The following is a 14,119-nucleotide window of genomic DNA, read 5'->3' as shown; positions in this document are numbered from 1 at the left end:
GATCTCCTGTTTTAATTTAGAGCATTACAAAGGGAGCAGTTGAATATTCTTTTTGTCAGAGCTGGATGATGGATGGTGAACATCAGCAAGGCTTAAACACTCCTGTGGAGGTGAAGCTCTGGCTCTGACAGACTGTGTGTAATGCAAGAGGCACTTGGTTACAGAGTGCTGCAGAGTAATGCTGCTTGTTCCTTGTCCAAGCTGTGCCAGACAGCAAACTTCCAGAAAACCTCAGACCATATACAGTTAGCCAGCAACACTGTGAGAAATCTTTAACCATATTTGAACGAACGGGCTGGCTTGGACACGGCCAGGAGGGAAATGCCAGTCTGCCTGACAGCTCGTTTTAATCATGAGAAAGTTGTTCCACTGACAGGAGGACAATAAAAACTGTGGCTGCCTAGAAAGATGTTGCCTTCCTTCTAGTTCTGAGCATATGTGAAACTGCAGAAGAGGAATGGGTTGGTCCCAGACCTGTGCATGTGCAGCAGTGCTTTTCCCTTCTTTCATTACCTTTTTCCTTTCTCTCACCCCTTTTCCCTTCTCTCACCATTTTTCTTTCCAGGATGTTGAATCTGCACCCACCCTGGTAAACCTATCCAAATGAATAATTAGTAAGTCACTGCTTTCTCCTAAAAAGTGACTTATTTAAAATATATTATCCCTTGTGCTTCAGCAAAGCAAGCAATAAAAATAGGCGACCTTTGTAGTTAGAGCTATTAATACGCAATTTATGGTGCTTTTGGGTTACAGGGCATGAAAGGCAAATTCTTGAGAGATTTATCAACCCTCTGAATGGGCAAACCTCACTTGTTGATCCCTTATTGATCAAGGAGCTGTGTCTTTTCTAACCAAACTGCTGTGTATTGCACTTATTTTAGATGGCAGAGCTGTTTGAGGCAGAGACCTTGTCATGGATTGGTTTTGGCAGTGCCACGTCTCCGCTGGATGATGTACATGTGTTTTCCAGTGATGAGACAAAGGGCAGATTTTGTTTTTAAACTCAGCACAGAAGAGCAGGAAGGCTGTAAGTCGTGCGTGGTAATGGTACAAGCAGCAGAGGAACCCTTGTGCAATCATCATCTCACTGTGGAAATTCTTTTTGCAGCAGCTGCCTTACTGCTTGTTACCATCACAGCCTCCTAAAGCTCTGCTATCCCCAGGCCAGGGCTCAGCTGTGGATCCTCGTGGGCTGACTGAAACATGTGGCTTCTCCACATAAAACAAGGGTTTGTGACTTTATTTTCCTCCCCTCCTTGGAGCAATTGCTAAACAATTCTTTGGGCAAAAAAAAAAAGTGCACGCGTTTCATATAGACACTTGAGAACAATGCTGTGCAGCTTTGGTGAGCCCTGGAAGCTGTCACCCTGTGCTGCTCCCCGTGTGAAACAAGCTGGTGATTGAGTCCAGACCCTTGTAGGCAGTCTTCAAACCAGCTCCAGCAATGGTGGCTCTGCTGGAAAACCAGACTGAAGATGAAGAACCACTCTGAGCTCACAGGCGGGTGAAAGAGGAGTGAATCACTCTGCCTGTGTCACAAATGTGTCTGCACTGGGCACTGGTTCTGTGGGAGGTCTGTAGGGAACTCCATTCCTTGTTCTAGTTTTCTACCAACAGGAGTAAAAGGAGATTTCTTTTAAATCCAGTTTACCTTGAGCTCCTGCTTCATTGCTGGATGCCAGGGAGGGGTGTACTGAGATGAGCTCAGCTGGTGGAGCATGGTGCTAATAACACCAACGTCGTGGGTTTCATCCCAGTATGGGCCATTCACTTAGGAGCTGGACTCAGTGATCACTCTGGGTCCCTTCCAACTCAGAATATTCTGTGATTTCTGTGACTGTGATTACTGCTGACAGCAGACCTGAGCAGGAAACCCAGCACTGCCTCGTGCTGCCAGCTCCCGCCCCGCTTGGAGCAGAGCAGCCTTCAGCAGCAGCCAACCACGGATATCTCAGCATGACCCTGGAAAAAGCAGCTGGAGAGCACCATTGGAGCACTCACTGAAATCCAAGCCTGGAAGAGAGATGGCTGTGCCATGCTCAGTGATTCACCATCACCGTGTCCTTTGTGCTGTTGCAAACCAGGTGACACCGGTGAGACACGAGTGGAGACTCGTTGGTCCAGCAGGACCAAGTGGACAGAGAGAGCCCTCAGAGTGTTACTGGCTGGTTCTGTGTTTCAGATAACCCCACCAGCTTCAAGTGGTGTGCAGCTGCCACCTCCTAGGGACAGGCCATTGGCAATTTGGAAGGGACTGAGGTTTCAAGAGTTCCTCCTGGACAACATCCCTTCTTCCAGCTGCTTGCCTGGCAGAGGCACAGCACAGCAGCACCCTTGGAGTGGCTGTTGTGGCATCTGGGAGGAGGGTTCACCAGCAGAGGAATTTAGAAATGTTATATTTCCTAGTTTTCTGTCAGTTTTCATCAGCTGATATGATGTGACTGGCAGAGAAGTGCCTTTACCATCAGTTATTAGGAAAGCATGATGCAGATGGATTTATAAATGAAGTTATGGAAGATGCTCTCTGTCTTTGAGACTGTTCTGGCACTGCAGCTCTGAGCTGCAGCTTTGACATAGGCAGTTGGGCAGTTGGTCTTGTCTTGGGGATTTAATTCAGCATTCCCAGCTTCTTTCCTGCCCCTTTCCAAAAGGTTATTCCTGACACAAATCTTCTCAAGGGATCAGAAACAGCAAGGCTGGGCTGTTGCCATGAAAAAGGGGCTGTGGCTTTCCTCATCCAAAATGGTTCTGCTTAAGCTGTAAGTGATGAATGTCTTGCAAATGAATCTGTTTTTTAAAATACACCCCCACCTTTTTACATGCAGGGAAGAACTGCAACTATTGTGAGGCTGAATCTTTGCCTAATTAAATTCCCAGTAATCCCCTGTGAAGGCTCAAGAGAGATTCAGAGCTTTGTGCTGACTGCCTCAGCCCTGTCCTTCAGTGCTGGTACTGTGACATTGTCTCTGTGTGCCTGCTCTGGGGTGGAGGTTCCTGAAACATCCTGCAGCAGCAGGAAGCTGTGCTGGTGGGCACACGTGGGCAGGACTGGCAGGGAGGGATCCTGCAGACAGACCCACTGGAGCCAGTGCTTGCCCTGGGCTTCTTGCAGAATCTGGTGTTGGCAGAGCTCTGGGGTGGTGTGTGCTGCAGGAGCACTGCTGTCCCCATCCAATCTGGCAGAGAGGCTGTGCTGTTCCAGCTTGGATTTCTGATGTTGGGCTGATGCTGGGATGGTGGGTGGCTGCCTGGGCTGCAGCTGAAATTTCTCCAAGCAGAGGGTTTCTTCTCCACTCCCCTTTAAGCAGCAGCTTTTGGTAGCCTTGCCAAGTGGACCAGAAAGGCTCCTCAGCCATCATGGCTTGCAGCTCCTACAAAACCACTGGATGTGGAAAGTAGCTCCCAAATAGGAATCTTTGAATTCCATGAACAAAAGTATTTCTAAATGATTACATTACTGCTTCTTGAAAACACATGGTGGAAAATCACTCAGCAGTCCAGAAGAGGTCTTCTCTTCTGTAGTCTGTGTTCAGAGGAGACTGCATCCCTCTAACTCTGTTTTTAGCATCCAAAATATATTGGCCAGGGTGTCAGAAGCTTTCTGCTCATCATCTCCAAGAAACTCCCCTTCAAGGGTCATGTGCTGCTCCTCTGGAATCTTAACACTTTGCATGAGAAAGAGCAGATACAGACTTCCAGGGCTGTGGCTGTGGCTTTCATGGGCCTGTTGAAATGCATAATGAAAAACAAGTTTTCTTGTGCTCTGCCTGTACTGTGGAGTAAAAGTGTGGAGTTGACAACAAGGAAAAGAAATGCTGAGATGCAGCAGATTCAGCGGGCAAGTCTGAGTGTGGCCTTAAAATGAGCAATCAGTGGGGAGTCTCTGTATCCCTGGTTTTGTTTGGATCTGGGACAGAGGCTGGAGAGGGAGAGCTGAATCATTTGCCCCATGGGTCAGAGCCTTGACTTGAGCAAGGGCGAGCCTTGTGAGGAGCAGCACTTTGCACCAGGACTCGTAATTTGGAAATTATGTTAGAAGCAACTTTGGATTCCACTTTCTCAGGCAATCCCAATGACAATTACTCATTTGCACCTACCATGTTCTGCTCCTTCAATAGCTGTAGTGTAGAACATTTGTTAATGTTTACTGGTATTTTACTTGGTTTTGTTTCTGTCAAATCAGAACCTTTTGGACTAAAAACTCACAATCACATCCAGCTCTCCTAAGGTTTACACTGTTAAATCTAAATATCCTAACTAGCACATTCTGTTTTATCTGGTTTCTGTATCCTCATTTAGACCAGGAGGATGAAGCTCAGTTTAATGCAGGGCCAGGAGGAGGGAAGTTCTCTGCCTCCTGGCTGGAGGATCTCAGTTCCCAAGTGCCTTGGACTGCTCCCACGTGTAGGTTTTGGGTAATGAGATTGTGGAGCTCAGGGTCAGAGGTGAGGTACTCGATGCCAGTTTTGAAGACCCATTCATTTTTGCAGGTTTTCTTCTTTCCTTTGCCAAGCTGGAAATACTTTAAAGGCCGCTGGGTTTGAGAAACTGTAAATGAATAAGTAATTTTTAAGCTCTTCTACTTGCTTAAACAAGAAAGGATTGGGATAAAAACAGTTGTTTAATTAAACAGCTACTTGGTATGGTTCACAAAAGCTTGAACTCCAGCAGTAACTCTCCTAATTCACAGATTCCTTGGGAATTCAATGACCTTGAGTTTGCTGTGCTTGAAACTTGCCTGAGTTCTTGGCTTCCTTGCTGGAATACTTTGGAGAGGAGAGCAGTGCAGGAGGCACTGCAAGGCTCTTGAGTGAGACCAGCACTGTTCCACTTAGGATCATATAAGAAGAGGCATTTGTGTTGTGCAGAATAAACTTCTTGCTTCAGAGCATGCCTGGGCTTACTGCACCCAGAGGTCACAGCTGGATCTGCCTCTGCTACCCCAAGCCATGGAAATTTTGGGTACTGGCTGCTCAGGATGATTTTCTTGCCTCTCTTTATGAAACAAAGCAAGCGTGAACCAGCAGTACATGATGAAATTTGTGTGAAAAGTGACTTGTCTGAAGAATCACATCATTTGATCGTGCTCCAGAGCTCAGGGCTTCACTTGCCAGCTGAGAGGGAAGTCTGATCTCCCAGCACCAAATGGTGTTTCCTGCATCCCTTCCTGTAGTGGCAACTGGGGAGCTTAAAGCCATGAATGAGTGGCCAGGTTCACTGGAAGTGAGTGTTTATCCATTACTTCCTCGTGTTTGTCTCCACCATAATAACTCTCTCTGAAGGAATGGCTTCAGTCATGTCAGTGCTTAGCTGTGGGATATAAAGCATCAGGATTTAAACAAAAAGAACCCTGAATACAGAGAGTCGTATCCAGGAGGTCCCTACAGTCTTCCCCTCCAGCAGAGGGAAGTCACAAAACCCTGCTGCTCCTTTCCCTTGGCAAAATTTTTCATCAGTTGAGCTATATTGGTGATGTATAAACCAGAAAACTGGAGATCTGTTGTGGTTAGCCAGTGCAAAGTGGCAAAATGGTGCTAGTGCAGTTCCTTGGGACATGGTAGCAGAAGGACTTTAATTTCACTTCAGCAGGAGCTGCCCCCTTGCCACCAGCTGTGGCACATCTTTGTAAGGAGGAGATGGACCTGAGCATCCTGCCTGGGTTTGGCTGCAGAGCTGTGGGGCAGGGTGGGGGCTGTCCCAGCACCTGCAGTGCTCCTGTAGCAGAACAGCTCCACACTGGGACCCACATCCTCACCCACTCCTGACAGAAGTGCTCTGAGCTAGGTGACATTAACCATCATTTGGGCTTTTAATTAGCTGGGCTTTGTATTGAAACCCATCTTGGGCATTTTGAAACCTGCCATACAACATGTCTTATCCATGATTGCTGTTCATGAGGCTTGTGGGGCTGTGTTTTCTGGGCTCTGGTAGCACAATCTGGAGCTGTGAGAGAAAGCCCTTGGGGGCTAATCCATGGCTGCAGGCCAGTTTCTGCATAAACTGGTCTTATTTTTAAAGTCCATTTTCTCCAGTACACTTTTTTTTGGCCTGCAAAAGACTTCTTCATTTAAAATGAAGAACATAACACTCTCTCCTTTCAGTTGGGCTTTTGGATATGAGCCAGCAGTGCCCACAACAGCTGTACCACAGTTTAAACATTCAGTCTCTAATGGTTTGGGGAACATTAGGGTTTTTAAGGCTTCAACAGGTCTAGAGTAAATAGTGGTCAATAAAGAGTAGCTCTTCTTTGTATCCCTATGCTCTCAGTGCTCTGCACTAGAATAAAGCATGCTTAGAATATAATCATTGCAAAATTAATATCCATGAAAGGTTCTTTTTTAAAAAAAAAAGAATCATAGAGAAACCTGTTTCACTAGAAGAAGAGTTTGCAAGAGTTCAGCTCTCAGAGAGGACTCTGGTAACAGGCATGGAGAATTTGGCATGTAGTGTCTGTGGGAGACGTGCATGTCCTGGGCTTGTGTCACTCCCCACGTCTGTGTTTAGTGACTGGGAGGAGCAAATAAATCACAGGTATTCCCTTCTCTATGGCCTTCTTCCACCCACCTATTGATGATGTACACAAGAGTTAATTCTGATTTTGTATCTTCCTTATGGCTGTCCAGTGTTGCGTGGAGTCAAAAACCAGTGTGTGATTGAACCCAGTGCTGGGGAGCCTTAATGATTTGGGCAAATCAGTGTTGGTGGAGCTGTCAAACGACGTGGAGGGAGCTGCTCGTTTCCTTCAAGTTTGTAGGTGGGGGTGAGCAAACAGAATCCATGTGGGGCTGGTTTCTGGGACAAAGCCCTGGGGCCTCACAGCCCTTCTGTGGCCCTGGGTCCAGTGTCTACCAGCACCTCAGCCTGAGAAGGGTTAAACTGCTCTGCTGGCCACTGGCCACTTGGGCTTTGTGTGCAGCACTTGGTGTCACTGTGAAGAAATGGTTTGTAACTCCTTGTACTCTCTGTAGGGAGTTGTTTAACCCCTTCCAGCACCCTTCTTTGTGTTTCCTGCTGGTGTGGGGTGTACCTTGGCTCCCCGCGGGGATCCTGGCACACCCTGTGCCTGCTGCAGCCTGCTGAGTGCCAGGGGACATGGGGGGACACTGCAGTGGGAGAGGGGGACACTTCACAGGGAAAGCATGGACTCTGCCAGCGTTGCAAGACATTCTCCTGAGAAATGGGATTATATAAAAGCCTGGCTACTGTGGTGCTTCTCATTAGCTGCCCCGCAGGGTTGGCTGGAGCGCAGGGCTCGGGCAGTTGTCACCTTCTTGGCTGGGGCAAGGTGCATGATAGTAGATGTTTCAGTTGTAAATTGCTTTGTGTTGGAGCCCACTAAAGGCTTGCTGAGATATGTTTTATTTTCCGTTTTTGAATCAAGCTAGTTTTGGGAAAGGGTAGGAAGGAGTATTAGAAGGTAACCAGTCTACCTAAGGGGTTACTCCTGAGTGGCAAGCCAGAGCTGTAAAACATGCTTCTTAATTTTAATTTGTGCCATTTGCCAGGGGTTCCTATCTTTACTTGCACTGGGATGTTCCATAACATTTTCCTACCCATCAGTATTCTATTAAAACTTCGTTGTGTAATCTGAAAGTCTTTCTGCTTGTCATGGTTTCCTCTTCAGAATGCCCTAGGTAGCAATTTTGGAGTAAATGCATTCAGGCTGCATGGTCTTGATTTTGTTGTCCTATAAATTCAAAACAAGACTTGAAATTAAATCCTGTTGTCAATTTTTGTTTAAATAATGGTGGCCTAATGATGTGATTTAAGAATTTTTATCTGATGTGACAGGACTCCTGGAAAAGCCTCGGCCTATAGTTGTTGTTAAAATGTCAGTGAAATTGGTTACCATATGCATTTAATACTTGTAGTTTTACATGTGCATAGTTTTAGAGGATAGGTCAGTGTTGTCAGTAGAATAAGTGGGTCCTGCAGTGTTGGACTGATCCTGTTCTTCCCGTGAGAGCTCTCCACTGCAATAAATGATGCTCACAGGACTGACCCTAAGTGGGGGTGATTTAAGGTCTCAGAGCCCTTCACAGCAACAGCCAGGTTCAACGTGACCCAAAAAATCAAGCTTCATTACTAGAGGAAACAATACAGGGATACAAATGAAGAACAGTCTTTTGGGTGAGTGGAAAAAACGTGTTTCTTGGGAAAGCATGAGGTTCATTCAGTTTGGTTAACTCTGCTGGACGTGGGATTAGACCAGCTAACCTCTGCCCGTAGTGCTCTGTTCAATCTTGCATGCCTTCTAAAGGGATATTATACATCTCGACAGGCAGCTCATCTGAGGCCTGCCAAGGGGCCATGGCCAAGATGTTCTCCTTTGGCTGCGTTGCTGTGCAGATCCATCCATCCTCTGGCCTGGATTGCTCCCAGACAGCGTGCACGCAGCAGGGATCACTTGGGGAGAGCGGGAAGAAGGTGAACTTGAAGGAGAAGGGGGTGGGGGACTGGTGGTGACCCACGAAATAAACGTCCTTTCTTTCTCAGTCCTGCTGCAATCCCTCCCTCGCTCCTTCGCAGTGATTTACGTTTGCTCAGATTCAAACCCCTGCTCCCAGCGGGCTCAGCCTGCTCCGTGCTGTCGGCGGCGATATGCCCAGTGGCAGGTTTCAGCATGCACACAGCCAGCTTGTTGAGATAGCAGCAGTTAAATCCAGGTGTAAGTTTATCCCTGAGCTTCAGTGTCTGTCCACAATAATGGGAAAAATGCAACCCAAGGCCCAATAAAACAGGACTTGTGCTGGCTCTGAGCAGCTGGTAAAAGGAAGGTTTCTGTGCTGGTGATTTCCTTTTTAGTGCTCTATTTGATTGCCATCATATTTGAGACCTTCTCCCTGGTTCTTTTTTTGAGTTTGGCTCTTTGCTGACCTGTACAGCCCTTTTACAGAAACTTTTTTGCCGTGTTTCCTGTGGCAGATTCCACTGCCAGTAACAGAGATTGGATCCCATATTGAATGAGGGTGCTGTGTCAGCTCTGGCAGGTTGATGACATTTGTGCTGTGACATAGAATCTGCCCGTGGTCTTTTTAAATTTCCATTATCTATGCTGGTATATGCCTTTGGTCTCAAGGTTTTATTTTCAGTTTATTTTCTACATTATCATCCTGGTTTGCCTTTCACGATATCAGCTACTGCCTGAGCTGCTGAGGACTGTAAAGCTGGTTGGTCTGCTTTCCTAAGACTTGTGAATCTAATCTCAGCTCACTGTGTTCCTGTTTTGAAATAGCAAATGCCACGTTAAGGATGTCTTTATTCTGGTGTACATGTGCATCCTGTATTACCTGACTTCTGTAACTCTAGGAATCTCAGGTGCACTTTACTGTCCATTGACATTTTAAAATGACAGCTGTAGCTTTGCATTGCAGCACTTGAGGTAACATATTTGGCATCTTGACTAAAACATTCAGCAACCTGCATTTTTAATGCCTAAACCTGGATTTTTAATGCCTGAATGGCATTTGGGTGTAATGGAAAAGGTGTTGTCAGATTTGCTTAGTATGTACATGGCATCTCTTCTTATTCTTCTTTATTATTAATATGGAAACAATGGGAAACAAATGAATAACGAGAGTTTTGTAGTGAACACTTCATGGTGTTATTTTCCTGGTGATGGTGTGTTGTTGTGAAGAAATGAGCTTACAATGGACTTACTGCAGAATTGTTTGGCCGCCAGTGATACCTCTAGAATGGGCTGTAGTAATCCCAAATCCATGATAGATGTTTCTTTCACTAGTTCACAATGAATAATCCTCTTAATTTCCTTGAATAGCAGCTGGTATTGCTACAACCTGTGCCTAAACCCAAGAACAGCTTATTCAGAAAGCCTTCTGGCCCTGTGAGCGAGGGGGAATTCTCTCCCAGCGGGGTAGCGTGGGCAAACTTTCACAGGGTCAGCTCTGCCCAGACTCTGACTTCTCCTCTCTCTCTCTCTCCCCAGATGCAGCAGCTGTTCTATGAGAATTATGAGAAGAACAAAAAAGGCTACATCCGGGACCTGAGGAACAGCAAAATCCACCGAGCTATAACGCTGCACCCCAACAAGAACCCCCCGTACCAGTACAGGCTGCACAGCTACATGCTGAGCCGCAAGATCGCCGAGCTGCGCCACCGCACCGTGCAGCTGCACCGCGAGATCGTGCTCATGAGCAAGTACAGCAACACCGAAATCCACAAGGAGGACCTGCAGCTGGGCATGCCGCCCTCCTTCATGCGCTTCCAGCCCCGCCATCGCGAGGAGATCCTGGAGTGGGAGTTCCTTACAGGGAAATACCTGTACTCGGGCGCCGACGGGCAGCCGCCGCGCAGAGGGATGGACTCGTCCCAGCGCGAGGCGTTGGATGACATCGTGATGCAGGTGATGGAAATGATCAACGCCAACGCCAAGACACGGGGGAGGATCATCGATTTCAAGGAGATACAGTATGGATACCGCAGGGTGAACCCCATGTACGGAGCAGAGTACGTGCTGGACCTGCTGCTTCTCTACAAGAAGCACAAGGGGAAGAAGATGACGGTCCCCGTGAGGAGGCACGCGTACCTGCAGCAGACCTTCAGCAAGATCCAGTTCATGGAGCACGAAGAGATGGATGCCAAAGAGCTGGCCAGCAAAATCAACCAGGATTCTGGGTCCTTGTCCTTCCTCTCCAACTCGCTGAAGATGTTTGTCCCCTTCCAGCTCAGCAGGTCCAAAGCAGAAAGGAAGGAGCTCAAAGACAAGAAGATCAACATCCTGATCCCTCTGTCCGGACGGTTCGACATGTTTGCGAGGTTCATGGGGAATTTTGAAAAGACGTGCCTCATTCCAAACCAGAACGTCAAGCTGGTTGTCCTGCTTTTCAATTCCAACTCCAACCCTGACAAAGCGAAGCAGATCGAGCTGATGAGAGATTACCGCTCCAAATACCCCAAGGCTGACATGCAGGTTCTGCCGGTGTCGGGGGAGTTCTCAAGGGCCCTGGCTCTGGAAGTCGGATCTTCTCAGTTCCAGAACGAGTCTTTACTTTTCTTCTGTGATGTTGACTTAGTGTTTACCACAGAATTCCTCCAGCGGTGTAGAGCCAACACAGTTTTGGGTCAGCAAGTATATTTTCCCATCATTTTTAGCCAGTATGATCCAAAGATTGTTTATAGTGGAAAGGTTCCTAGTGACAATCATTTTGCCTTCACTCAGAAAACAGGTTTCTGGAGGAACTATGGCTTTGGTATCACCTGTATTTACAAAGGTGACCTTCTTCGAGCGGGTGGCTTCGATGTCTCCATCCAAGGTTGGGGCCTTGAAGATGTAGATCTATTTAACAAAGTAATTCAAGCTGGCTTAAAAACTTTCAGAAGCCAAGAGATTGGAGTAGTCCATGTGCATCACCCTGTTTTTTGTGACCCTAATCTTGATCCAAAACAATATAAAATGTGCTTGGGGTCCAAAGCTTCAACGTATGGGTCCGCACAACAGCTGGCTGAAATATGGTTTGAAAAAAACGACCCAAATTTTGGGAAAAGCAGCAATACTAATGGCTCAGTGAGGACAGCCTAATGTCCAGCTATGCTGGAAAAGACTTTTTTTTTAATTATCTAATTTATTTTTGGGAAAATGTTTTTTGATAATTCACTTTTAAAAGACCACACAGGATATATTTTAGAAATCATCGTTGTTTTCTTACAAAGCGCTCGTTTTGAGAAGAACAAGGCCCTTGGGTTTTTTTTGTTGTTGTGTTTTTGGTTTTGAACAAAACTGTGATCAATATTTGCCTTCAAACAAAAAAAAAAAAAAAAAAAAAAAAAAAATTGTTTAAGAGTTATCTGATCAGCGGAAATCTGACTTGAATTAGAATTTCCTTATGAACAAAAGATTGTTTCCTACCATTTCCGTTGCCGTCTGCACGGCTGGGATTCTGTAAATGTGGACCTGAGCGTGCAAAGCCAAGTGACAAAAAGCTGTGTCTAAATGTTTTTGGTGTGACTGCTACCGTGCAAAGATTCTGCTCCTTTGGTTCAGGATTAGCCATTAATTCTCAAATTGCGTTAGAAAATCCGAGTCGCTGTGGCGATGAGAAAGGGTGGTAATCGCAGGAGGGGTTTTTGTTTTTCCCTAGTAGCTGATTATTTCAGTTTACAAATACACCTCCACTTAGGATGGGCAGGCGAGGGAAGGAAGTAAGCACAAGCCGTGATCCGGTTCGTCCTTGTGGAGATTGTTGTGTTTGGTGTTCGGAACGTCTGGGGAAGCCGTGGTGGGTTCTGTGTTCTGTCCTCAGCCGCCCTCCGAGGCTGAGCTCGGGGACCAGGGAATGCTGAGGAGTGAGGGGAAGGGGCTGGGGATGAGAATCTCTGGCAGCCAAAGGACAGCACACAATGAACAGTCCAAGATCCCTGAGGAGAGCCTGGGGAACTCCTCTGCACCGAGTGTCCCGCGCCCGATCGCGTCGATTTCCTTCGGTCACGTGATGTTATTGGGAACAATTATTACATTTGATTGCTAGTTTTGTTTTGGGATTTTTTTTTTTCTGTATCTGCTAGACCGTTAATTTATTTAATATCCATTGTTTTAGGTTCTTGACCTTTCCTTGAATATCTGTTAGTCATTTTAATATTTTATATATATATATATGCGTGTGTAAATATATATATATATATTAGGAATGTATTGCATCTTCTCACTGATAAGGTAGTGTACATCATACTTACAGTAAATGATCTCCAAAGATTACTTTCTAAAATATTTTTTCATGAATCTTTTTTTTTTTTCCTCCCCCCAATTTCTTCACCATTTTTGGAATGACTTCAGTGAGTTTAGGAATTTTTTTTGGTATTCTAAGAGGAACTGGGGATGAGGAGGCTGAATACAAGGAAAGTGTGATCCCTATGAGTTAACACCTAGCAAGGTAAGAGAAAATACATGAAATAAAGTGCCTTAAAGCCAGATAGGGAGCCCTGTACACTGAGACTTAGACACTGACTGGACATTGTCATTGAAGCAGATGATCTCTTGGGACCTGTGTACCTGTAAATATCCTGCTCAGCAGAAACACAAAATAAAAACCAGCGAACAATATATTTTTCTATCTATCTTCCAGCCCTATTTCATCCCATTGCCCTCAGTTCCACTTTGCCTGCTCTTTGGGAAGTGGAGGCAAGTGAAAGAATGGAGAAAACCCAAGGCTTTGGTGGTTGTTGCCACGTTTGAAGGGATCTTACAGTGCAATTGCTATTCCAGTAGAAGAAATAACCATTGTTTACACGTGTATGCATAGAGTCTCTGTCTTACAATGTTCATCATTTTCTGGTGACAGTCCCAAGGATGTAGGTGCATGGAAAATTTTTCTTTTCCTCCTCTCTCTTTTTTTTTTTTTCCTTTCTTTCTTTCTTTTTTTTTTTTTTTAAGACTTGCTTCTAAGATGCAATAAAGATTTTTTTATTTGCAATCGGAGCTGCTCACGTCGTCAGTCCGTGTCATTCCACCCAGCAGAGGCACAGAGTCACACACTTTGGGAAGTAAGCCCAGGTAAAAGGATCTCCCTCTTCCAAAGGGTTTTGACCTCTGTGTTGTGTTGTGGCCTGGGATGAGCCCAGGGCTTTAACCTTGGCTCTGAGGGAAAGCAGAACAAACCCATTCATCAGGAGCTGGTGCTGATGAGCTGTGCCATTCCCTGGTTTTGACTTTTTCCCTCATGAAAATGTTAAAAGTACTTCTGCTGCCTGAAAATACCCATAAGTGTACATTTCAGATGCATACAGTGACAAGGGTGCATGGTGCCCTAATGTTTGTGTGTTTAAAACACAGTAAAAATAATTATTATGTGGCTTGAGCACTTATTTTTTAATAGTTCTAGGAGTTGTTTGGTGTTGGTGTGAGGACAAAATTATGTCCCAAAGCAAGAATCTTAGGGATTGCAGAGGTGTTTCTTCACACAAGGGAAAGGGAAAAGAAAAAAAAGCACCAAAAAAAAACAAAACAAAAACCACCAACTTGTATTTGTGGTACAGAAAAGAGCATAAAGAATATGGACCCCAAAGAATGGCAGCAAAACAGAGGGAAAGAAGCCTGTACTTGTACTGTATTTATTAACATTTATGATTATGTAGGACTTTTTTTAGCCCATAACAGCTGGTAAAA

General features: G+C 45.6%; 1 protein-coding gene across 1 annotated transcript in view; it reads left to right on the top strand.

Moving 5' to 3' along the window:
• CHSY1 (chondroitin sulfate synthase 1) overlaps nucleotides 1-13,432 on the top strand; it is a 75,053-nt gene extending 61,621 nt beyond the window's left edge. The window contains exon 3 of the mRNA XM_059858648.1: nucleotides 9,947-13,432. Coding sequence (XP_059714631.1) covers nucleotides 9,947-11,539 — 1,593 coding nt within the window. The 3' untranslated portion in view covers nucleotides 11,540-13,432. The remainder of the gene's footprint in view (nucleotides 1-9,946) is intronic.
• Nucleotides 13,433-14,119: the final 687 nt, after the last annotated feature.

This window comes from Haemorhous mexicanus, chromosome 13, assembly GCF_027477595.1.
Source record: "Haemorhous mexicanus isolate bHaeMex1 chromosome 13, bHaeMex1.pri, whole genome shotgun sequence".
NCBI classification, from domain to species: Eukaryota; Metazoa; Chordata; class Aves; order Passeriformes; family Fringillidae; genus Haemorhous; species Haemorhous mexicanus.
This window is presented reverse-complemented; position numbering and strand designations above follow the sequence as displayed.